At 43.3% G+C, this 26909-nt stretch overlaps 1 protein-coding gene across 1 annotated transcript in view; it reads left to right on the top strand.

The window, feature by feature from the left end:
- The window catches only part of LOC137259749 (uncharacterized), a 98624-nt gene that overhangs the window by 24726 nt on the left and 46989 nt on the right, over window positions 1–26909 (top strand). Inside the window, exons 14-17 of the mRNA XM_067797349.1 lie at window positions 375–430; window positions 946–1093; window positions 1418–1494; window positions 3275–3385. Of these exons, the coding sequence (XP_067653450.1) occupies window positions 375–430; window positions 946–1093; window positions 1418–1494; window positions 3275–3385 (392 nt within the window). The remainder of the gene's footprint in view (window positions 1–374; window positions 431–945; window positions 1094–1417; window positions 1495–3274; window positions 3386–26909) is intronic.

Genomic DNA, 26909 nt, shown 5'->3' with positions numbered 1-26909 from the left:
TATACCTCCACAGGCTATCATTCCGATCAACTGTTATATATCTCTTCAGACTACCATTCTGACAACCAATATCTATCTCCACAGGCTATCATTCCGATCAACTGTTATATATCTCTTCAGTCTGCCATTCTGACAACCAATATATATACCTCCACAGGTTATCACTCCGATCAACTGTTATATATCTCTTCAGTCTACCATTCTGACAACCAATATCTATCTCCACAGGCTATCATTCCGATCAACTGTTATATAGCTCTTCAGTCTGCCATTCTGACAACCAATATATATACCTCCACAGGCTATCATTCCGATCAACTGTTATATATCTCCTCACACTACCATTCTGACAACAAGTATATATACCTCCACAGGCTATCATTCCGATCAACCGAGCTCAGATAATAAACGACGCTGCCGATTTGGCAAGGTAAGTGTGACATCCTATGCTTGTGACATTAGTGGCGTGAGCCGTGAGACTGGTATTCGAAGCCACCAAAACACACCAAGCACAAACAGCACTGACGAATGTTATCAGAGAGCGATTTTGAAGCCAGAAAGTGGCTTGATCTTCTATTTCACCAAACTGTAGATTTGCTGCCATACCTAATGCTCACATTTATTCAACGAATGGTGTAATTTGTGTCCATGCAAATCCCTTCTGTTACACAACACCAACAAGTTATGTCCTTCTAAATCCCCACCGTTACGTAATCATCCGAGTGATGTTCTTCCAGATTGTCTCTGTTTCTTAAATAATGTTCTTTCAAATCCCTTCTGTTACGCAATGCCAATAAATGGTGTTCTTCCCACTTCCTTCTGTCATACCAACAAATAATGTTCACACATCATCCTACAAGGGGTCCATATGGGCCGATATAGACAGTTAACTTGTATAAGAATGATGAGAGCCGTCAGACCAACCCACTCCTGTGTCCCCCTCAGATCAGGACTGCTGGATCAGCGTGTTGCTCTTGGGACCCTGGAGTACCTGGGGTCGGAGGTGGACTATTACCCCTGGACCATCGCACTGACCAAACTGGACTACATAGACCTGATGTTGAGGGACACGGACATATACGGCGCGTTCCAGGTGGGTGTTGGAAGGGGGATCTCTGGTCCGCTTGAAACTTCGAAATGTTATAAAAGCGAGCCTAAATATTTCATGTCAGGTTGATTGTTATTCCTGCAATGCATCTTCTGGTGATGTTAACACATATGTGTTATCAACCTCACATGCATCGTACATACGTGCACTCAACTCACTTTGTATGTGTGTGTTGTTCGGTCGTTCCACCATTTATAAAAGGAGGCGTCTGTTGTTGCACAGTTGTGACATGGCATCACTGGTGCCCTAGGGATGTAGATACCATTGAATGACACAGCTGTTTTTACCGTTGTTCTTTCTGTGTGCCAGGGTTTCCTGAGAACAAGCAGCTCCACGGCCTTCAAGCACTACGGTTTTGAGCACTCCGGTGCCAGCCACATAGAATCGTAAGGAACCGTAACCCTAATATCACCCCGTAACACTCTTATCGTTCCTGTTATCTTTGTTATAATCATCACTCCTTGGTGTGATTACTGTATATCTGCTATCATCACTGTCATCGTCAGTGACATCGTCACTGATACCGTCACTGCTATCATCACTGTCATCGTCAGTGACATCGTCACTGATACCGTCACTGCTATCATCACTGTCATCATTAATATCAACATTAATGTCATCTTCACTGATATCATCATTGTCATCATTACTGTCAACATTATTGTTATCTTCACTGTTATCACCATTGTCAACATTACTGTCACCATTGTTGTCATCGTCACTGTCATCATTGTTGTCATCGTCATTCTGATCGTTACTGTCACCATTACTGTCACCATTGTTGTCATCATTGTTGTCATCGCCACTGTCATCATTGTTGTTATCGTCACTGTCATCATTACTGATAACTTCACTGTCATCATCACTGTCAACATTACTGTTATCATTGTTGTCATCGTCACTGTCATCAGTACTGTCAACATGACTGTCAGCTTCACTGTAATGATCATCGTCATCATTACTGTCAACATTACTGTCATCGTCAATATTATCAGCACTCTTTCACTGACATCCTCAATGGTATCATCACAGGTGTTATCATTGCTGCCTTAACTGTTATATTCACTAATATCATCGTTATTATCATAGATGTTATCGCCATTGTATCCATCACTGTGTTTATATGTTATCAGCACTGTTATCACATTGTATTTTGTTATCACTGTTGTCATCATTGTATGTGTGTGTTATAATCACTGTTATTATCATTGAATTTCCAGGTTATCATCACTGTATCTCTGTTTTATCATCGCTGCTATCACCACTGTAATATGTATATAAAGTAGGTTATGGTAGAGTATGAATCAGTCCTGAGAACGCGGGGTTCTTCCAATCAGGAAAATAGTTCATATATTTATGTTCAGTTTCAATAATGTCCATCTCTATCAGATTTACAGAAACATGTCGTACAATCGTATTAATACAATATGTTTGAAGAACAATCGTTGTACCAGCGGAGCTGAATTGTTGTGTTATGTGTAGGTATGTTTGAAGAACAATCGTTTTACCAGCGGAGCTGAATTGTTGTGTTATGTGTAGGTATGTTTGAAGAACAATCGTTTTACCAGCGGAGCTGAATTGTTGTGTTATGTGTAGGTATGTTTGAAGAACAATCGTTTTACCAGCGGAGCTGAATTGTTGTGTTATGTGTAGGTATGTTTGAAGAACAATCGTTGTACCAGCGGAGCTGAATTGTTGTGTTATGTGTAGGTATGTTTGAAGAACAATCGTTTTACCAGCGTAGCTGAATTGTTGTGTTATGTGTAGGTATGTTTGAAGAACAATCGTTTTACCAGCGGAGCTGAACTGTTGTGTTATGTGTAGGTATGTTTGAAGAACAATCGTTTTACCAGCGGAGCTGAACTGTTGTGTTATGTGTAGGTATGTTTGAAGAACAATCGTTGTACCAGCGGAGCTGAATTGTTGTGTTATGTGTAGGTATGTTTGAAGAACAATCGTTTTACCAGCGGAGCTGAATTGTTGTGTTATGTGTAGGTATGTTTGAAGAACAATCGTTGTACCAGCGGAGCTGAATTGTTGTGTTATGTGTAGGTATGTTTGAAGAACAATCGTTTTACCAGCGGAGCTGAATTGTTGTGTTATGTGTAGGTATGTTTGAAGAACAATCGTTGTACCAGCGGAGCTGAATTGCTGTGTTATGTGTAGGTATGCCAGAAGGATCATCGCCAGCGCCGCATGCTCATCCTATAACCCAGTGTGTCGACAACGCGCCAAGGAAATATTTCAGGCTTGGAAGCAAAACCCACGTGCTAATAGGTACGTGTGTTGTTACTCCTGCTATGATGGTGAAGTGACGTGAAGATGTTAGACACTAGTAACGGTTTACATTCTGTTACTGGATTAAGATGGAGGGAAAGGTGGGTGGATGGATTGGCGAGCTGTATGGATGGATGGAATGGTTGTGGACTGACGTGTGTGTGTGTGTGGTGTGTGTGTGTTGTGGAGGGGCGGGAGAAAAGGGACCTCTTTATTGATGGATGAAACGGTGGTGACTGATATGAGGGTGAGCTTTTGATGAATGGATGGTGATGGACTGATATGAGGGTGAGCTTTTGATGGATGGATGGTGATGGACTGATATGAGGGTGAGCTTTTGATGGATGGATGGTGATGGACTGATATGAGGGTGAGCTTTTGATGAATGGATGGTGATGGATTGATATGAGGGTGAGCTTTTGATGGATGGATGGTGATGGACTGACATGAGGGTGAGCTTTTGATGGATGGATGGTGATGGACTGATATGAGGGTGAGCTTTTGATGGATGGATGGTGATGGACTGATATGTGGGCGGGCGTTTGATGGGTGGATGGATACATGTGGTGGACTGATCATTGGATGGGCTTTGATGGATGGATGGATGGATGCATGTGGGGGAGTGATATGAGGGTGGGTTTCTGATGCATGGATGGGAAGATGGGATTGTAGATAAATGCATGAAGAACGAGGATGGACTGACAGTTACGTGTTTGGATGGAAGGATTGATGGGTGTATGAAATTGTGATTTTGATGTCAGATGGGCTGGAGAACGGGCGGATGGACACATGGATAGATGGACTGGTGTGTGGATGTATGGACTGACAGATGGACTGCAAAGCCTTCTCATTTCATCGCGTGTAGGGTGGTAGATGTGGCCATGTAGATGTTGAGTGTGTTGACAAAGCAGGGCAATTTGGAGACAAGAGTGAATAAATGAGGAGGTTTGATCAGTTAATCAGAAAACTGATTAAAGAGAGCATCAAGTCTCCCTATACGTTATCTGGTGGTATCATCAGAGCATCAAGTCTCCCTCTACGTTATCTGGTGGTATCATCAGAGCATCAAGTCTCCCTATACGTTATCTGGTGGTATCATCAGAGCATCAAGTCTTCCTATACGTTATCTGGTGGTATCATCAGAGCATCAAGTCTCCCTATACGTTATCTGGTGGTATCATCAGAGCATCAAGTCTCCCTCTACGTTATCTGGTGGTATCATCAGTGCATCAAGTCTCCCTATACGTTATCTGGTGGTATCATCAGAGCATCAAGTCTCCCTATACGTTATCTGGTGGTATCACCAGTGCATCAAGTCTCCCTATACTTTATCTGGTGGTATCATCAGAGCAACAAGTCTCCCTGTACGTTATCTGGTGGTATCATGAGAGCATCAAGTCTCCCTATACGTTATCTGGTAGTGTCATCAGTGCATCAAGTCTCCCTATACGTTATCTGGTGGTATCATCAGAGCATCAAGTCTCCCTATACTTTATCTGGTGGTATCATCAGAGCATCAAGTCTCCCTATACGTTATCTGGTGGTGTCATCAGAGCATCAAGTCTCCCTATACGTTATCTGGTGGTATCACCAGTGCATCAAGTCTCCCTATACTTTATCTGGTGGTATCATCAGAGCATCAAGTCTCCCTATACGTTATCTGGTGGTATCATGAGAGCATCAAGTCTCCCTATACGTTATCTGGTAGTGTCATCAGTGCATCAAGTCTCCCTATACGTCATCTGGTGGTATCATCAGAGCATCAAGTCTCCCTATACGTTATCTGGTGGTATCATCAGAGCATCAAGTCTCCCTATACGTTATCTGGTGGTATCATCAGAGCATCAAGTCTCCCTATACTTTATCTGGTAGTGTCATCAGTGCATCAAGTCTCCCTATACTTTATCTGGTAGTGTCATCAGTGCATCAAGTCTCCCTATACGTTATCTGGTGGTATCATCAGAGCATCAAGTCTCCCTATACTTTATCTGGTGGTATCATCAGAGCATCAAGTCTCCCTATACGTTATCTGGTGGTATCATCAGAGCATCAAGTCTCCCTATACGTTATCTGGTGGTATCATCAGTGCATCAAGTCTCCCTATACGTTATCTGGTGGTATCATCAGAGCATCAAGTCTCCCTATACGTTATCTGGTGGTATCATCAGAGCATCAAGTCTCCCTATACGTTATCTGGGGGTATCATCAGAGCATCAAGTCTCCCTATACTTTATCTGGTAGTGTCATCAGTGCATCAAGTCTCCCTATACTTTATCTGGTAGTGTCATCAGTGCATCAAGTCTCCCTATACGTTATCTGGTGGTATCATCAGTGCACCAAGTCTCCCTATACGTTATCTGGTGGTATCATCAGTGCATCAAGTCTCCCTATACTTTATCTGGTAGTGTCATCAGTGCATCAAGTCTCCCTATACGTTATCTGGTAGTGTCATCAGTGCATCAAGTCTCCCTATACGTTATCTGGTGGTATCACCAGTGCATCAAGTCTCCCTATACGTTATCTGGTAGTGTCATCAGTGCACCAAGTCTCCCTATACGTTATCTGGTAGTATCATCAGTGCATCAAGTCTCCCTATACTTTATCTGGTAGTGTCATCAGTGCATCAAGTCTCCCTATACGTCATCTGGTAGTATCATCAGTGCATCAAGTCTCCCTATACGTTATCTGGTAGTGTCATCAGTGCATCAAGTCTCCCTATACGTTATCTGGTGGTATCATCAGTGCATCAAGTCTCCCTATACGTTATCTGGTAGTGTCATCAGAGCATCAAGTCTCCCTATACGTTATCTGGTAGTGTCATCAGTGCATCAAGTCTCCCTATACGTTATCTGGTGGTATCATCAGTGCATCAAGTCTCCCTATACGTTATCTGGTGGTATCATCAGAGCATCAAGTCTCCCTATACGTTATCTGGTGGTATCATCAGAGCATCAAGTCTCCCTATACGTTATCTGGTAGTATCATCAGTGCATCAAGTCTCCCTATACTTTATCTGGTAGTGTCATCAGAGCATCAAGTCTCCCTATACGTTATCTGGTAGTGTCATCAGTGCATCAAGTCTCCCTATACGTTATCTGGTAGTGTCATCAGAGCATCAAGTCTCCCTATACGTTATCTGGGGGTATCATCAGTGCACCAAGTCTCCCTATACGTTATCTGGTAGTATCATCAGTGCATCAAGTCTCCCTATACTTTATCTGGTAGTGTCATCAGAGCATCAAGTCTCCCTATACGTTATCTGGTAGTGTCATCAGTGCATCAAGTCTCCCTATACGTTATCTGGTAGTGTCATCAGTGCATCAAGTCTCCCTATACGTTATCTGGTGGTATCATCAGTGCATCAAGTCTCCCTATACTTTATCTGGTGGTATCATCAGTGCATCAAGTCTCCCTATACGTTATCTGGTGGTATCATCAGAGCATCAAGTCTCCCTATACGTTATCTGGTGGTATCATCAGTGCATCAAGTCTCCCTATACTTTATCTGGTAGTGTCATCAGTGCATCAAGTCTCCCTATACTTTATCTGGTGGTATCATCAGTGCACCAAGTCTCCCTATACGTTATCTGGTAGTATCATCAGAGCATCAAGTCTCCCTATACGTTATCTGGTGGTATCATCAGTGCATCAAGTCTCCCTATACGTTATCTGGTGGTATCATCAGAGCATCAAGTCTCCCTATACGTTATCTGGTGGTATCATCAGAGCATCAAGTCTCCCTATACGTTATCTGGTAGTGTCATCAGAGCATCAAGTCTCCCTATACGTTATCTGGTGGTGTCATCAGTGCATCAAGTCTCCCTATACGTTATCTGGTGGTATCATCAGTGCATCAAGTCTCCCTATACGTTATCTGGTGGTATCATCAGAGCATCAAGTCTCCCTATACGTTATCTGGTGGTATCATCAGTGCATCAAGTCTCCCTATACGTTATCTGGTGGTATCATCAGAGCATCAAGTCTCCCTATACGTTATCTGGTGGTATCATCAGAGCATCAAGTCTCCCTATACGTTATCTGGTAGTGTCATCAGAGCATCAAGTCTCCCTATACGTTATCTGGTGGTGTCATCAGTGCATCAAGTCTCCCTATACGTTATCTGGTGGTATCATCAGTGCATCAAGTCTCCCTATACGTTATCTGGTGGTATCATCAGAGCATCAAGTCTCCCTATACGTTATCTGGTAGTGTCATCAGTGCATCAAGTCTCCCTATACGTTATCTGGTGGTATCATCAGTGCATCAAGTCTCCCTATACGTTATCTGGTGGTATCATCAGAGCATCAAGTCTCCCTATACGTTATCTGGTGGTATCATCAGAGCATCAAGTCTCCCTATACGTTATCTGGTGGTGTCATCAGTGCATCAAGTCTCCCTATACGTTATCTGGTGGTATCATCAGTGCATCAAGTCTCCCTATACGTTATCTGGTGGTATCATCAGAGCATCAAGTCTCCCTATACGTTATCTGGTAGTGTCATCAGTGCATCAAGTCTCCCTATACGTTATCTGGTAGTGTCATCAGAGCATCAAGTCTCCCTATACGTTATCTGGTAGTGTCATCAGTGCATCAAGTCTCCCTATACGTTTTCTGGTGGTATCATCAGTGCATCAAGTCTCCCTATACGTTATCTGGTGGTATCATCAGAGCATCAAGTCTCCCTATACGTTATCTGGTGGTATCATCAGAGCATCAAGTCTCCCTATACGTTATCTGGTGGTATCATCAGAGCATCAAGTCTCCCTATACGTTATCTGGTGGTATCATCAGAGCATCAAGTCTCCCTATACGTTATCTGGTAGTGTCATCAGTGCATCAAGTCTCCCTATACTTTATCTGGTAGTGTCATCAGAGCATCAAGTCTCCCTATACGTTATCTGGTGGTATCATCAGTGCATCAAGTCTCCCTATACGTTATCTGGTAGTGTCATCAGAGCATCAAGTCTCCCTATACGTTATCTGGTGGTATCATCAGTGCATCAAGTCTCCCTATACGTTATCTGGTGGTATCATCAGAGCATCAAGTCTCCCTATACGTTATCTGGTGGTATCATCAGAGCATCAAGTCTCCCTATACGTTATCTGGTGGTATCATCAGTGCACCAAGTCTCCCTATACGTTATCTGGTAGTATCATCAGTGCATCAAGTCTCCCTATACTTTATCTGGTAGTGTCATCAGAGCATCAAGTCTCCCTATACGTTATCTGGTAGTGTCATCAGTGCATCAAGTCTCCCTATACGTTATCTGGTAGTGTCATCAGTGCATCAAGTCTCCCTATACGTTATCTGGTGGTATCATCAGTGCATCAAGTCTCCCTATACGTTATCTGGTAGTGTCATCAGAGCATCAAGTCTCCCTATACGTTATCTGGTAGTGTCATCAGTGCATCAAGTCTCCCTATACGTTATCTGGTGGTATCATCAGTGCATCAAGTCTCCCTATACGTTATCTGGTGGTATCATCAGAGCATCAAGTCTCCCTATACGTTATCTGGTGGTATCATCAGAGCATCAAGTCTCCCTATACGTTATCTGGTAGTATCATCAGTGCATCAAGTCTCCCTATACTTTATCTGGTGGTATCATCAGTGCACCAAGTCTCCCTATACGTTATCTGGTGGTATCACCAGTGCATCAAGTCTCCCTATACGTTATCTGGTAGTATCATCAGAGCATCAAGTCTCCCTATACGTTTTCTGGTGGTATCATCAGTGCATCAAGTCTCCCTATACGTTATCTGGTGGTATCATCAGTGCATCAAGTCTCCCTATACTTTATCTGGTGGTATCATCAGAGCATCAAGTCTCCCTATACTTTATCTGGTGGTATCATCAGAGCATCAAGTCTCCCTATACGTTATCTGGTGGTATCATCAGAGCATCAAGTCTCCCTATACGTTATCTGGTGGTATCATCAGTGCATCAAGTCTCCCTATACGTTATCTGGTAGTGTCATCAGAGCATCAAGTCTCCCTATACGTTATCTGGTAGTGTCATCAGTGCATCAAGTCTCCCTATACGTTATCTGGTGGTATCATCAGTGCATTAAGTCTCCCTATACGTTATCTGGTGGTATCATCACAGCATCAAGTCTCCCTATACGTTATCTGGTGGTATCATCAGAGCATCAAGTCTCCCTATACGTTATCTGGTGGTATCATCAGTGCATTAAGTCTCCCTATACGTTATCTGGTGGTATCATCAGAGCATCAAGTCTCCCTATACGTTATCTGGTGGTATCATCACAGCATCAAGTCTCCCTATACGTTATCTGGTGGTATCATCAGAGCATCAAGTCTCCCTATACGTTATCTGGTGGTGTCATCAGTGCATCAAGTCTCCCTATACGTTATCTGGTGGTATCATCAGTGCACCAAGTCTCCCTATACGTTATCTGGTAGTATCATCAGTGCATCAAGTCTCCCTATACTTTATCTGGTAGTGTCATCAGAGCATCAAGTCTCCCTATACGTTATCTGGTAGTGTCATCAGTGCATCAAGTCTCCCTATACGTTATCTGGTAGTGTCATCAGTGCATCAAGTCTCCCTATACGTTATCTGGTGGTATCATCAGTGCATCAAGTCTCCCTATACTTTATCTGGTAGTGTCATCAGAGCATCAAGTCTCCCTATACGTTATCTGGTGGTATCATCAGAGCATCAAGTCTCCCTATACGTTATCTGGTGGTATCATCAGAGCATCAAGTCTCCCTATACGTTATCTGGTGGTATCATCAGTGCATCAAGTCTCCCTATACTTTATCTGGTAGTGTCATCAGAGCATCAAGTCTCCCTATACTTTATCTGGTGGTATCATCAGTGCATCAAGTCTCCCTATACGTTATCTGGTGGTATCATCAGAGCATCAAGTCTCCCTATACGTTATCTGGTGGTATCATCAGAGCATGAAGTCTCCCTATACTTTATCTGGTGGTATCATCAGAGCATCAAGTCTCCCTATACGTTATCTGGTGGTATCATCAGAGCATCAAGTCTCCCTATACGTTATCTGGTGGTATCACCAGTGCATCAAGTCTCCCTATACTTTATCTGGTGGTATCATCAGAGCATCAAGTCTCCCTATACGTTATCTGGTGGTATCATCAGAGCATCAAGTCTCCCTATACGTTATCTGGTGGTATCACCAGTGCATCAAGTCTCCCTATACGTTATCTGGTGGTATCATCAGAGCATCAAGTCTCCCTATACTTTATCTGGTGGTATCACCAGTGCATCAAGTCTCCCTATACGTTATCTGGTGGTATCATCAGAGCATCAAGTCTCCCTATACTTTGTCTGGTGGTATCACCAGTGCATCAAGTCTCCCTATACGTTATCTGGTGGTATCATCAGAGCATCAAGTCTCCCTATACTTTATCTGGTAGTATCATCAGTGCATCAAGTCTCCCTATACTTTATCTGGTGGTATCATCAGAGCATCAAGTCTCCCTATACTTTCTCTGGTGGTATCACCAGTGCATCAAGTCTCCCTATACGTTATCTGGTGGTATCATCAGAGCATCAAGTCTCCCTATACTTTATCTGGTAGTATCATCAGAGCATCAAGTCTCCCTATACGTTATCTGGTGGTATCATCAGTGCACCAAGTCTCCCTATACGTTATCTGGTAGTATCATCAGTGCATCAAGTCTCCCTATACTTTATCTGGTAGTGTCATCAGTGCATCAAGTCTCCCTATACGTTATCTGGTAGTATCATCAGTGCATCAAGTCTCCCTATACGTTATCTGGTAGTGTCATCAGTGCATCAAGTCTCCCTATACTTTATCTGGTAGTGTCATCAGAGCATCAAGTCTCCCTATACGTTATCTGGTGGTATCATCAGTGCATCAAGTCTCCCTATACGTTATCTGGTGGTATCATCAGAGCATCAAGTCTCCCTATACGTTATCTGGTGGTATCATCAGAGCATCAAGTCTCCCTATACGTTATCTGGTGGTGTCATCAGCGCATCAAGTCTCCCTATACGTTATCTGGTAGTGTCATCAGTGCATCAAGTCTCCCTATACGTTGTCTGGTGGTATCATCAGAGCATCAAGTCTCCCTATACGTTATCTGGTGGTATCATCAGAGCATCAAGTCTCCCTATACGTTATCTGGTGGTATCATCAGTGCATCAAGTCTCCCTATACTTTATCTGGTAGTGTCATCAGTGCATCAAGTCTCCCTATACGTTATCTGGTGGTATCATCAGTGCATCAAGTCTCCCTATACGTTATCTGGTAGTGTCATCAGAGCATCAAGTCTCCCTATACTTTATCTGGTAGTGTCATCAGTGCATCAAGTCTCCCTATACGTTATCTGGTGGTATCATCAGTGCACCAAGTCTCCCTATACGTTATCTGGTAGTATCATCAGTGCTTCAAGTCTCCCTATACTTTATCTGGTAGTGTCATCAGTGCATCAAGTCTCCCTATACGTTATCTGGTGGTATCATCAGAGCATCAAGTCTCCCTATACGTTATCTGGTGGTATCATCAGAGCATCAAGTCTCCCTATACTTTATCTGGTAGTGTCATCAGTGCATCAAGTCTCCCTATACGTTATCTGGTAGTGTCATCAGTGCATCAAGTCTCCCTATACGTTATCTGGTGGTATCATCAGTGCATCAAGTCTCCCTATACTTTATCTGGTAGTGTCATCAGAGCATCAAGTCTCCCTATACGTTATCTGGTGGTATCATCAGAGCATCAAGTCTCCCTATACGTTATCTGGTGGTATCATCAGAGCATCAAGTCTCCCTATACGTTATCTGGTGGTATCATCAGTGCATCAAGTCTCCCTATACTTTATCTGGTAGTGTCATCAGAGCATCAAGTCTCCCTATACTTTATCTGGTGGTATCATCAGTGCATCAAGTCTCCCTATACGTTATCTGGTGGTATCATCAGAGCATCAAGTCTCCCTATACGTTATCTGGTGGTATCATCAGAGCATGAAGTCTCCCTATACTTTATCTGGTGGTATCATCAGAGCATCAAGTCTCCCTATACGTTATCTGGTGGTATCATCAGAGCATCAAGTCTCCCTATACGTTATCTGGTGGTATCACCAGTGCATCAAGTCTCCCTATACTTTATCTGGTGGTATCATCAGAGCATCAAGTCTCCCTATACGTTATCTGGTGGTATCATCAGAGCATCAAGTCTCCCTATACGTTATCTGGTGGTATCACCAGTGCATCAAGTCTCCCTATACGTTATCTGGTGGTATCATCAGTGCATCAAGTCTCCCTATACTTTATCTGGTGGTATCACCAGTGCATCAAGTCTCCCTATACGTTATCTGGTGGTATCATCAGAGCATCAAGTCTCCCTATACTTTATCTGGTGGTATCACCAGTGCATCAAGTCTCCCTATACGTTATCTGGTGGTATCATCAGAGCATCAAGTCTCCCTATACTTTATCTGGTAGTATCATCAGTGCATCAAGTCTCCCTATACTTTATCTGGTGGTATCATCAGAGCATCAAGTCTCCCTATACTTTATCTGGTGGTATCACCAGTGCATCAAGTCTCCCTATACGTTATCTGGTGGTATCATCAGAGCATCAAGTCTCCCTATACTTTATCTGGTAGTATCATCAGAGCATCAAGTCTCCCTATACGTTATCTGGTGGTATCATCAGTGCACCAAGTCTCCCTATACGTTATCTGGTAGTATCATCAGTGCATCAAGTCTCCCTATACTTTATCTGGTAGTGTCATCAGTGCATCAAGTCTCCCTATACGTTATCTGGTAGTATCATCAGTGCATCAAGTCTCCCTATACGTTATCTGGTAGTGTCATCAGTGCATCAAGTCTCCCTATACTTTATCTGGTAGTGTCATCAGAGCATCAAGTCTCCCTATACGTTATCTGGTGGTATCATCAGTGCATCAAGTCTCCCTATACGTTATCTGGTGGTATCATCAGAGCATCAAGTCTCCCTATACGTTATCTGGTGGTATCATCAGAGCATCAAGTCTCCCTATACGTTATCTGGTGGTGTCATCAGCGCATCAAGTCTCCCTATACGTTATCTGGTAGTGTCATCAGTGCATCAAGTCTCCCTATACGTTGTCTGGTGGTATCATCAGAGCATCAAGTCTCCCTATACGTTATCTGGTGGTATCATCAGAGCATCAAGTCTCCCTATACGTTATCTGGTGGTATCATCAGTGCATCAAGTCTCCCTATACTTTATCTGGTAGTGTCATCAGTGCATCAAGTCTCCCTATACGTTATCTGGTGGTATCATCAGTGCATCAAGTCTCCCTATACGTTATCTGGTAGTGTCATCAGAGCATCAAGTCTCCCTATACTTTATCTGGTAGTGTCATCAGTGCATCAAGTCTCCCTATACGTTATCTGGTGGTATCATCAGTGCACCAAGTCTCCCTATACGTTATCTGGTAGTATCATCAGTGCTTCAAGTCTCCCTATACTTTATCTGGTAGTGTCATCAGTGCATCAAGTCTCCCTATACGTTATCTGGTAGTATCATCAGTGCATCAAGTCTCCCTATACGTTATCTGGTAGTGTCATCAGTGCATCAAGTCTCCCTATACTTTATCTGGTAGTGTCATCAGTGCATCAAGTCTCCCTATACGTTATCTGGTAGTGTCATCAGAGCATCAAGTCTCCCTATACTTTATCTGGTAGTGTCATCAGTGCATCAAGTCTCCCTATACGTTATCTGGTGGTATCATCAGTGCACCAAGTCTCCCTATACGTTATCTGGTAGTATCATCAGTGCATCAAGTCTCCCTATACTTTATCTGGTAGTGTCATCAGTGCATCAAGTCTCCCTATACGTTATCTGGTAGTATCATCAGTGCATCAAGTCTCCCTATACGTTATCTGGTAGTGTCATCAGTGCATCAAGTCTCCCTATACTTTATCTGGTAGTGTCATCAGTGCATCAAGTCTCCCTATACGTTATCTGGTGGTATCATCAGTGCATCAAGTCTCCCTATACGTTATCTGGTGGTATCATCAGTGCATCAAGTCTCCCTATACTTTATCTGGTGGTATCATCAGAGCATCAAGTCTCCCTATACGTTATCTGGTGGTATCATCAGAGCATCAAGTCTCCCTATACTTTATCTGGTGGTATCATCAGAGCATCAAGTCTCCCTATACTTTATCTGGTGGTATCATCAGAGCATCAAGTCTCCCTATACTTTATCTGGTGGTATCATCAGAGCATCAAGTCTCCCTATACGTTATCTGGTGGTATCATCAGTGCATCAAGTCTCCCTATACGTTATCTGGTGGTATCATCAGAGCATCAAGTCTCCCTATACGTTATCTGGTGGTATCATCAGAGCATCAAGTCTCCCTATACTTTATCTGGTGGTATCATCAGAGCATCAAGTCTCCCTATACTTTATCTGGTGGTATCATCAGTGCATCAAGTCTCCCTATACTTTATCTGGTGGTATCATCAGAGCATCAAGTCTCCCTATACGTTATCTGGTGGTATCATCAGTGCATCAAGTCTCCCTATACTTTATCTGGTGGTATCATCAGAGCATCAAGTCTCCCTATACTTTATCTGGTGGTATCATCAGAGCATCAAGTCTCCCTATACGTTATCTGGTAGTGTCATCAGAGCATCAAGTCTCCCTATACGTTATCTGGTGGTATCATCAGTGCATCAAGTCTCCCTATACGTTATCTGGTGGTATCATCAGAGCATCAAGTCTCCCTATACGTTATCTGGTGGTATCATCAGAGCATCAAGTCTCCCTATACGTTATCTGGTGGTATCATCAGTGCATCAAGTCTCCCTATACTTTATCTGGTGGTATCATCAGAGCATCAAGTCTCCCTATACGTTATCTGGTAGTATCATCAGTGCATCAAGTCTCCCTATACGTTATCTGGTGGTATCATCAGAGCATCAAGTCTCCCTATACGTTATCTGGTGGTATCATCAGAGCATCAAGTCTCCCTATACGTTATCTGGTAGTATCATCAGTGCATCAAGTCTCCCTATACGTTATCTGGTGGTATCATCAGAGCATCAAGTCTCCCTATACGTTATCTGGTGGTATCATCAGAGCATCAAGTCTCCCTATACGTTATCTGGTGGTATCATCAGAGCATCAAGTCTCCCTATACGTTATCTGGTGGTATCATCAGAGCATCAAGTCTCCCTATACGTTATCTGGTAGTATCATCAGTGCATCAAGTCTCCCTATACGTTATCTGGTGGTATCATCAGAGCATCAAGTCTCCCTATACGTTATCTGGTGGTATCATCAGAGCATCAAGTCTCCCTATACGTTATCTGGTGGTATCATCAGAGCATCAAGTCTCCCTATACGTTATCTGGTGGTATCATCAGTGCATCAAGTCTCCCTATACGTTATCTGGTAGTGTCATCAGTGCATCAAGTCTCCCTATACTTTATCTGGTAGTGTCATCAGTGCATCAAGTCTCCCTATACGTTATCTGGTGGTATCATCAGTGCATCAAGTCTCCCTATACGTTATCTGGTGGTATCACCAGTGCATCAAGTCTCCCTATACGTTATCTGGTGGTATCATCAGTGCATCAAGTCTCCCTATACGTTATCTGGTGGTATCATCAGAGCATCAAGTCTCCCTATACGTTATCTGGTGGTATCATCAGAGCATCAAGTCTCCCTATACTTTATCTGGTGGTATCATCAGAGCATCAAGTCTCCCTATACTTTATCTGGTGGTATCATCAGTGCATCAAGTCTCCCTATACTTTATCTGGTGGTATCATCAGAGCATCAAGTCTCCCTATACGTTATCTGGTGGTATCATCAGAGCATCAAGTCTCCCTATACTTTATCTGGTGGTATCATCAGAGCATCAAGTCTCCCTATACGTTATCTGGTAGTGTCATCAGAGCATCAAGTCTCCCTATACGTTATCTGGTGGTATCATCAGTGCATCAAGTCTCCCTATACGTTATCTGGTGGTATCATCAGAGCATCAAGTCTCCCTATACGTTATCTGGTGGTATCATCAGAGCATCAAGTCTCCCTATACGTTATCTGGTGGTATCATCAGTGCATCAAGTCTCCCTATACTTTATCTGGTGGTATCATCAGAGCATCAAGTCTCCCTATACGTTATCTGGTAGTATCATCAGTGCATCAAGTCTCCCTATACGTTATCTGGTGGTATCATCAGAGCATCAAGTCTCCCTATACGTTATCTGGTGGTATCATCAGAGCATCAAGTCTCCCTATACGTTATCTGGTAGTATCATCAGTGCATCAAGTCTCCCTATACGTTATCTGGTGGTATCATCAGAGCATCAAGTCTCCCTATACGTTATCTGGTGGTATCATCAGAGCATCAAGTCTCCCTATACGTTATCTGGTGGTATCATCAGAGCATCAAGTCTCCCTATACGTTATCTGGTGGTATCATCAGAGCATCAAGTCTCCCTATACGTTATCTGGTAGTATCATCAGTGCATCAAGTCTCCCTATACGTTATCTGGTGGTATCATCAGAGCATCAAGTCTCCCTATACGTTATCTGGTGGTATCATCAGAGCATCAAGTCTCCCTATACGTTATCTGGTGGTATCATCAGAGCATCAAGTCTCCCTATACGTTATCTGGTGGTATCATCAGTGCATCAAGTCTCCCTATACGTTATCTGGTAGTGTCATCAGTGCATCAAGTCTCCCTATACTTTATCTGGTAGTGTCATCAGTGCATCAAGTCTCCCTATACGTTATCTGGTGGTATCATCAGTGCATCAAGTCTCCCTATACGTTATCTGGTGGTATCACCAGTGCATCAAGTCTCCCTATACGTTATCTGGTGGTATCATCAGAGCATCAAGTCTCCCTATACGTTATCTGGTGGTATCATCAGAGCATCAAGTCTCCCTATACGTTATCTGGTAGTATCATCAGTGCATCAAGTCTCCCTATACGTTATCTGGTGGTATCATCAGAGCATCAAGTCTCCCTATACGTTATCTGGTGGTATCATCAGTGCATCAAGTCTCCCTATACGTTATCTGGTAGTGTCATCAGTGCATCAAGTCTCCCTATACTTTATCTGGTAGTGTCATCAGTGCATCAAGTCTCCCTATACGTTATCTGGTGGTATCATCAGTGCATCAAGTCTCCCTATACGTTATCTGGTGGTATCATCAGAGCATCAAGTCTCCCTATACGTTATCTGGTGGTATCATCAGAGCATCAAGTCTCCCTATACTTTATCTGGTAGTGTCATCAGTGCATCAAGTCTCCCTATACGTTATCTGGTGGTATCATCAGAGCACCAAGTCTCCCTATACGTTATCTGGTAGTATCATCAGTGCATCAAGTCTCCCTATACTTTATCTGGTGGTATCATCAGAGCATCAAGTCTCCCTATACGTTATCTGGTAGTGTCATCAGTGCATCAAGTCTCCCTATACGTTATCTGGTGGTATCATCAGTGCATCAAGTCTCCCTATACTTTATCTGGTAGTATCATCAGTGCATCAAGTCTCCCTATACGTTATCTGGTAGTGTCATCAGTGCATCAAGTCTCCCTATACTTTATCTGGTGGTATCATCAGAGCATCAAGTCTCCCTATACGTTATCTGGTAGTGTCATCAGTGCATCAAGTCTCCCTATACTTTATCTGGTAGTATCATCAGAGCATCAAGTCTCCCTATACGTTATCTGGTAGTGTCATCAGTGCATCAAGTCTCCCTATACGTTATCTGGTGGTATCATCAGTGCATCAAGTCTCCCTATACGTTATCTGGTAGTATCATCAGTGCATCAAGTCTCCCTATACGTTATCTGGTAGTGTCATCAGTGCATCAAGTCTCCCTATACGTTATCTGGTGGTATCATCAGTGCATCAAGTCTCCCTATACGTTATCTGGTGGTATCATCAGTGCATCAAGTCTCCCTATACGTTATCTGGTAGTATCATCAGTGCATCAAGTCTCCCTATACGTTATCTGGTGGTATCATCAGAGCATCAAGTCTCCCTATACGTTATCTGGTGGTATCATCAGAGCATCAAGTCTCCCTATACGTTATCTGGTGGTATCATCAGAGCATCAAGTCTCCCTATACGTTATCTGGTGGTATCATCAGTGCATCAAGTCTCCCTATACGTTATCTGGTAGTGTCATCAGTGCATCAAGTCTCCCTATACTTTATCTGGTAGTGTCATCAGTGCATCAAGTCTCCCTATACGTTATCTGGTGGTATCATCAGTGCATCAAGTCTCCCTATACGTTATCTGGTGGTATCACCAGTGCATCAAGTCTCCCTATACGTTATCTGGTGGTATCATCAGAGCATCAAGTCTCCCTATACGTTATCTGGTGGTATCATCAGAGCATCAAGTCTCCCTATACGTTATCTGGTAGTATCATCAGTGCATCAAGTCTCCCTATACGTTATCTGGTGGTATCATCAGAGCATCAAGTCTCCCTATACGTTATCTGGTGGTATCATCAGTGCATCAAGTCTCCCTATACGTTATCTGGTAGTGTCATCAGTGCATCAAGTCTCCCTATACTTTATCTGGTAGTATCATCAGTGCATCAAGTCTCCCTATACGTTATCTGGTGGTATCATCAGTGCATCAAGTCTCCCTATACGTTATCTGGTGGTATCATCAGAGCATCAAGTCTCCCTATACGTTATCTGGTGGTATCATCAGAGCATCAAGTCTCCCTATACTTTATCTGGTAGTGTCATCAGTGCATCAAGTCTCCCTATACGTTATCTGGTGGTATCATCAGAGCACCAAGTCTCCCTATACGTTATCTGGTAGTATCATCAGTGCATCAAGTCTCCCTATACTTTATCTGGTGGTATCATCAGAGCATCAAGTCTCCCTATACGTTATCTGGTAGTGTCATCAGTGCATCAAGTCTCCCTATACGTTATCTGGTGGTATCATCAGTGCATCAAGTCTCCCTATACTTTATCTGGTAGTATCATCAGTGCATCAAGTCTCCCTATACGTTATCTGGTAGTGTCATCAGTGCATCAAGTCTCCCTATACTTTATCTGGTGGTATCATCAGAGCATCAAGTCTCCCTATACGTTATCTGGTAGTGTCATCAGTGCATCAAGTCTCCCTATACTTTATCTGGTAGTATCATCAGAGCATCAAGTCTCCCTATACGTTATCTGGTAGTGTCATCAGTGCATCAAGTCTCCCTATACGTTATCTGGTGGTATCATCAGTGCATCAAGTCTCCCTATACGTTATCTGGTAGTATCATCAGTGCATCAAGTCTCCCTATACGTTATCTGGTAGTGTCATCAGTGCATCAAGTCTCCCTATACGTTATCTGGTGGTATCATCAGTGCATCAAGTCTCCCTATACGTTATCTGGTGGTATCACCAGTGCATCAAGTCTCCCTATACGTTATCTGGTGGTATCATCAGAGCATCAAGTCTCCCTATACGTTATCTGGTGGTATCATCAGAGCATCAAGTCTCCCTATACGTTATCTGGTGGTATCATCAGAGCATCAAGTCTCCCTATACTTTATCTGGTAGTGTCATCAGTGCATCAAGTCTCCCTATACGTTATCTGGTGGTATCATCAGTGCACCAAGTCTCCCTATACGTTATCTGGTAGTATCATCAGTGCATCAAGTCTCCCTATACTTTATCTGGTAGTGTCATCAGTGCATCAAGTCTCCCTATACGTTATCTGGTGGTATCATCAGTGCATCAAGTCTCCCTATACTTTATCTGGTAGTGTCATCAGTGCACCAAGTCTCCCTATACGTTATCTGGTAGTATCATCAGTGCATCAAGTCTCCCTATACTTTATCTGGTAGTGTCATCAGTGCATCAAGTCTCCCTATACGTTATCTGGTGGTATCATCAGAGCATCAAGTCTCCCTATACGTTATCTGGTGGTATCATCAGAGCATCAAGTCTCCCTATACTTTATCTGGTAGTGTCATCAGTGCATCAAGTCTCCCTATACGTTATCTGGTGGTATCATCAGTGCACCAAGTCTCCCTATACGTTATCTGGTAGTGTCATCAGTGCATCAAGTCTCCCTATACGTTATCTGGTGGTATCATCAGTGCATCAAGTCTCCCTATACGTTATCTGGTAGTGTCATCAGTGCATCAAGTCTCCCTATACTTTATCTGGTAGTGTCATCAGAGCATCAAGTCTCCCTATACGTTATCTGGTGGTATCATCAGAGCATCAAGTCTCCCTATACTTTATCTGGTGGTGTCATCAGAGCATCAAGTCTCCCTATACGTTATCTGGTGGTGTCATCAGAGCATCAAGTCTCCCTATACGTTATCTGGTGGTATCATCAGAGCATCAAGTCTCCCTATACTTTATCTGGTGGTATCATCAGAGCATCAAGTCTCCCTATCCGTTATCTGGTGGTGTCATCAGAGCATCAAGTCTCCCTATACGTTATCTGGTGGTATCATCAGAGCATCAAGTCTCCCTATACGTTATCTGGTGGTGTCATCAGAGCATCAAGTCTCCCTATACGTTATCTGGTGGTGTCATCAGAGCATCAAGTCTCCCTATACGTTATCTGGTGGTATCATCAGAGCATCAAGTCTCCCTATACGTTATCTGGTGGTGTCATCAGAGCATCAAGTCTCCCTATACGTTATCTGGTGGTGTCATCAGAGCATCAAGTCTCCCTATACTTTATCTGGTGGTATCATCAGAGCATCAAGTCTCCCTATCCGTTATCTGGTGGTGTCATCAGAGCATCAAGTCTCCCTATACGTTATCTGGTGGTATCATCAGTGCATCAAGTCTCCCTATACGTTATCTGGTGGTATCATCAGTGCATCAAGTCTCCCTATACGTTATCTGGTGGTATCATCAGTGCATCAAGTCTCCCTATACGTTATCTGGTAGTATCATCAGTGCATCAAGTCTCCCTATACGTTATCTGGTAGTGTCATCAGAGCATCAAGTCTCCCTATACGTTATCTGGTGGTATCATCAGTGCATCAAGTCTCCCTATACGTTATCTGGTGGTATCACCAGTGCATCAAGTCTCCCTATACTTTATCTGGTGGTATCATCAGAGCATCAAGTCTCCCTATACGTTATCTGGTGGTGTCATCAGAGCATCAAGTCTCCCTATACTTTATCTGGTGGTATCATCAGAGCATCAAGTCTCCCTATACGTTATCTGGTGGTATCATCAGTGCATCAAGTCTCCCTATACGTTATCTGGTGGTATCACCAGTGCATCAAGTCTCCATATACTTTATCTGGTGGTATCATCAGAGCATCAAGTCTCCCTATACGTTATCTGGTGGTGTCATCAGAGCATCAAGTCTCCCTATACGTTATCTGGTGGTATCATCGGAGCATCAAGTCTCCCTATACGTTATCTGGTGGTATCATCAGAGCATCAAGTCTCCCTATACGTTATCTGGTGGTATCATCAGAGCATCAAGTCTCCCTATACGTTATCTGGTGGTATCATCAGAGCATCAAGTCTCCCTATACGTTATCTGGTGGTATCATCAGAGCATCAAGTCTCCCTATACGTTATCTGGTGGTATCATCAGAGCATCAAGTCTCCCTATACGTTATCTGGTGGTATCATCAGTGCACCAAGTCTCCCTATACGTTATCTGGTAGTATCATCAGTGCATCAAGTCTCCCTATACTTTATCTGGTAGTGTCATCAGTGCATCAAGTCTCCCTATACGTTATCTGGTGGTATCATCAGTGCATCAAGTCTCCCTATACTTTATCTGGTAGTGTCATCAGTGCACCAAGTCTCCCTATACGTTATCTGGTAGTATCATCAGTGCATCAAGTCTCCCTATACTTTATCTGGTAGTGTCATCAGTGCATCAAGTCTCCCTATACGTTATCTGGTGGTATCATCAGAGCATCAAGTCTCCCTATACGTTATCTGGTGGTATCATCAGAGCATCAAGTCTCCCTATACTTTATCTGGTAGTGTCATCAGTGCATCAAGTCTCCCTATACGTTATCTGGTGGTATCATCAGTGCACCAAGTCTCCCTATACGTTATCTGGTAGTGTCATCAGTGCATCAAGTCTCCCTATACGTTATCTGGTGGTATCATCAGTGCATCAAGTCTCCCTATACGTTATCTGGTAGTGTCATCAGTCCATCAAGTCTCCCTATACTTTATCTGGTAGTGTCATCAGAGCATCAAGTCTCCCTATACGTTATCTGGTGGTATCATCAGAGCATCAAGTCTCCCTATACTTTATCTGGTGGTATCATCAGTGCATCAAGTCTCCCTATACGTTATCTGGTAGTATCATCAGTGCATCAAGTCTCCCTATACGTTATCTGGTAGTGTCATCAGAGCATCAAGTCTCCCTATACGTTATCTGGTGGTATCATCAGTGCATCAAGTCTCCCTATACGTTATCTGGTAGTATCATCAGTGCATCAAGTTTCCCTATACGTTATCTGGTGGTATCATCAGAGCATCAAGTCTCCCTATACGTTATCTGGTAGTATCATCAGTGCATCAAGTCTCCCTATACGTTATCTGGTGGTATCATCAGAGCATCAAGTCTCCCTATACGTTATCTGGTGGTATCATCAGAGCATCAAGTCTCCCTATACGTTATCTGGTGGTATCATCAGAGCATCAAGTCTCCCTATACGTTATCTGGTGGTATCATCAGAGCATCAAGTCTCCCTATACGTTATCTGGTGGTATCATCAGTGCATCAAGTCTCCCTATACGTTATCTGGTAGTATCATCAGTGCATCAAGTCTCCCTATACGTTATCTGGTAGTGTCATCAGAGCATCAAGTCTCCCTATACGTTATCTGGTGGTATCATCAGTGCATCAAGTCTCCCTATACGTTATCTGGTGGTATCACCAGTGCATCAAGTCTCCCTATACTTTATCTGGTGGTATCATCAGAGCATCAAGTCTCCCTATACGTTATCTGGTGGTGTCATCAGAGCATCAAGTCTCCCTATACTTTATCTGGTGGTATCATCAGAGCATCAAGTCTCCCTATACGTTATCTGGTGGTATCATCAGTGCATCAAGTCTCCCTATACGTTATCTGGTGGTATCATCAGTGCATCAAGTCTCCCTATACTTTATCTGGTGGTATCATCAGAGCATCAAGTCTCCCTATACGTTATCTGGTGGTGTCATCAGAGCATCAAGTCTCCCTATACGTTATCTGGTGGTATCATCAGAGCATCAAGTCTCCCTATACGTTATCTGGTGGTATCATCAGAGCATCAAGTCTCCCTATACGTTATCTGGTGGTATCATCAGAGCATCAAGTCTCCCTATACGTTATCTGGTGGTATCATCAGAGCATCAAGTCTCCCTATACGTTATCTGGTGGTATCATCAGAGCATCAAGTCTCCCTATACGTTATCTGGTGGTATCATCAGAGCATCAAGTCTCCCTATACGTTATCTGGTGGTATCATCAGAGCATCAAGTCTCCCTATACGTTATCTGGTGGTATCATCAGAGCATCAAGTCTCCCTATACGTTATCTGGTGGTGTCATCAGAGCATCAAGTCTCCCTATACGTTATCTGGTGGTATCACCAGTGCATCAAGTCTCCCTATACTTTATCTGGTGGAATCATCAGAGCATCAAGTCTCCCTATACGTTATCTGGTGGTATCATGAGAGCATCAAGTCTCCCTATACGTTATCTGGTAGTGTCATCAGTGCATCAAGTCTCCCTATACGTTATCTGGTGGTATCATCAGAGCATCAAGTCTCCCTATACGTTATCTGGTAGTGTCATCAGTGCATCAAGTCTCCCTATACGTTATCTGGTGGTATCATCAGAGCATCAAGTCTCCCTATACGTTATCTGGTAGTGTCATCAGTGCATCAAGTCTCCCTATACGTTATCTGGTAGTGTCATCAGAGCATCAAGTCTCCCTATACGTTATGTGGTGGTATCATCAGAGCATCAAGTCTCCCTATACGTTATCTGGTAGTGTCATCAGTGCATCAAGTCTCCCTATACGTTATCTGGTGGTATCACCAGTGCATCAAGTCTCCCTATACGTTATCTGGTGGTATCATGAGAGCATCAAGTCTCCCTATACGTTATCTGGTAGTGTCATCAGTGCATCAAGTCTCCCTATACGTTATCTGGTAGTATCAGCAGTGCATCAAGTCTCCCTATACGTTATCTGGTGGTATCATCAGTGCATCAAGTCTCCCTATACTTTATCTGGTGGTATCATCAGTGCATCAAGTCTCCCTATACTTTATCTGGTAGTGTCATCAGTGCATCAAGTCTCCCTATACGTTATCTGGTAGTGTCATCAGTGCATCAAGTCTCCCTATACGTTATCTGGTAGTGTCATCAGTGCATCAAGTCTCCCTATACTTTATCTGGTAGTGTCATCAGTGCATCAAGTCTCCCTATACTTTATCTGGTAGTGTCATCAGTGCATCAAGTCTCCCTATACGTTATCTGGTAGTGTCATCAGTGCATCAAGTCTCCCTATACGTTATCTGGTAGTGTCATCAGTGCATCAAGTCTCCCTATACTTTATCTGGTGGTATCATCAGAGCATCAAGTCTCCCTATACGTTATCTGGTGGTATCATCAGTGCATCAAGTCTCCCTATACGTTATCTGGTGGTATCATCAGTGCATCAAGTCTCCCTATACTTTATCTGGTGGTATCATCAGAGCATCAAGTCTCCCTATACGTTATCTGGTGGTGTCATCAGAGCATCAAGTCTCCCTATACGTTATCTGGTGGTATCATCAGAGCATCAAGTCTCCCTATACGTTATCTGGTGGTATCACCAGTGCATCAAGTCTCCCTATACTTTATCTGGTGGTATCATCAGAGCATCAAGTCTCCCTATACGTTATCTGGTGGTGTCATCAGAGCATCAAGTCTCCCTATACGTTATCTGGTGGTATCATCAGAGCATCAAGTCTCCCTATACGTTATCTGGTGGTATCATCAGAGCATCAAGTCTCCCTATACGTTATCTGGTGGTATCATCAGAGCATCAAGTCTCCCTATACGTTATCTGGTGGTATCATCAGAGCATCAAGTCTCCCTATACGTTATCTGGTGGTATCATCAGAGCATCAAGTCTCCCTATACGTTATCTGGTGGTATCATCAGAGCATCAAGTCTCCCTATACGTTATCTGGTGGTATCATCAGAGCATCAAGTCTCCCTATACGTTATCTGGTGGTATCATCAGAGCATCAAGTCTCCCTATACGTTATCTGGTGGTGTCATCAGAGCATCAAGTCTCCCTATACGTTATCTGGTGGTATCACCAGTGCATCAAGTCTCCCTATACTTTATCTGGTGGTATCATCAGAGCATCAAGTCTCCCTATACGTTATCTGGTGGTATCATGAGAGCATCAAGTCTCCCTATACGTTATCTGGTAGTGTCATCAGTGCATCAAGTCTCCCTATACGTTATCTGGTGGTATCATCAGAGCATCAAGTCTCCCTATACGTTATCTGGTAGTGTCATCAGTGCATCAAGTCTCCCTATACGTTATCTGGTGGTATCATCAGAGCATCAAGTCTCCCTATACGTTATCTGGTAGTGTCATCAGTGCATCAAGTCTCCCTATACGTTATCTGGTAGTGTCATCAGAGCATCAAGTCTCCCTATACGTTATGTGGTGGTATCATCAGAGCATCAAGTCTCCCTATACGTTATCTGGTAGTGTCATCAGTGCATCAAGTCTCCCTATACGTTATCTGGTGGTATCACCAGTGCATCAAGTCTCCCTATACGTTATCTGGTGGTATCATGAGAGCATCAAGTCTCCCTATACGTTATCTGGTAGTGTCATCAGTGCATCAAGTCTCCCTATACGTTATCTGGTAGTATCATTAGTGCATCAAGTCTCCCTATACGTTATCTGGTGGTATCATCAGTGCATCAAGTCTCCCTATACTTTATCTGGTGGTATCATCAGTGCATCAAGTCTCCCTATACGTTATCTGGTGGTATCATGAGAGCATCAAGTCTCCCTATACGTTATCTGGTAGTGTCATCAGTGCATCAAGTCTCCCTATACGTTATCTGGTAGTGTCATCAGTGCATCAAGTCTCCCTATACGTTATCTGGTAGTATCATCAGTGCATCAAGTCTCCCTATACGTTATCTGGTGGTATCATCAGAGCATCAAGTCTCCCTATACGTTATCTGGTAGTGTCATCAGTGCATCAAGTCTCCCTATACGTTATCTGGTAGTGTCATCAGTGCATCAAGTCTCCCTATACGTTATCTGGTAGTATCATCAGTGCATCAAGTCTCCCTATACGTTATCTGGTAGTGTCATCAGAGCATCAAGTCTCCCTATACGTTATCTGGTAGTGTCATCAGTGCATCAAGTCTCCCTATACGTTATCTGGTAGTATCATCAGTGCATCAAGTCTCCCTATACGTTATCTGGTGGTATCATCAGAGCATCAAGTCTCCCTATACGTTATCTGGTAGTATCATCAGTGCATCAAGTCTCCCTATACGTTATCTGGTAGTATC

The sequence above is a fragment of the Haliotis asinina genome, chromosome 13 (assembly GCF_037392515.1).
Source record: "Haliotis asinina isolate JCU_RB_2024 chromosome 13, JCU_Hal_asi_v2, whole genome shotgun sequence".
Taxonomy (NCBI): domain Eukaryota; kingdom Metazoa; phylum Mollusca; class Gastropoda; order Lepetellida; family Haliotidae; genus Haliotis; species Haliotis asinina.
This window is presented reverse-complemented; position numbering and strand designations above follow the sequence as displayed.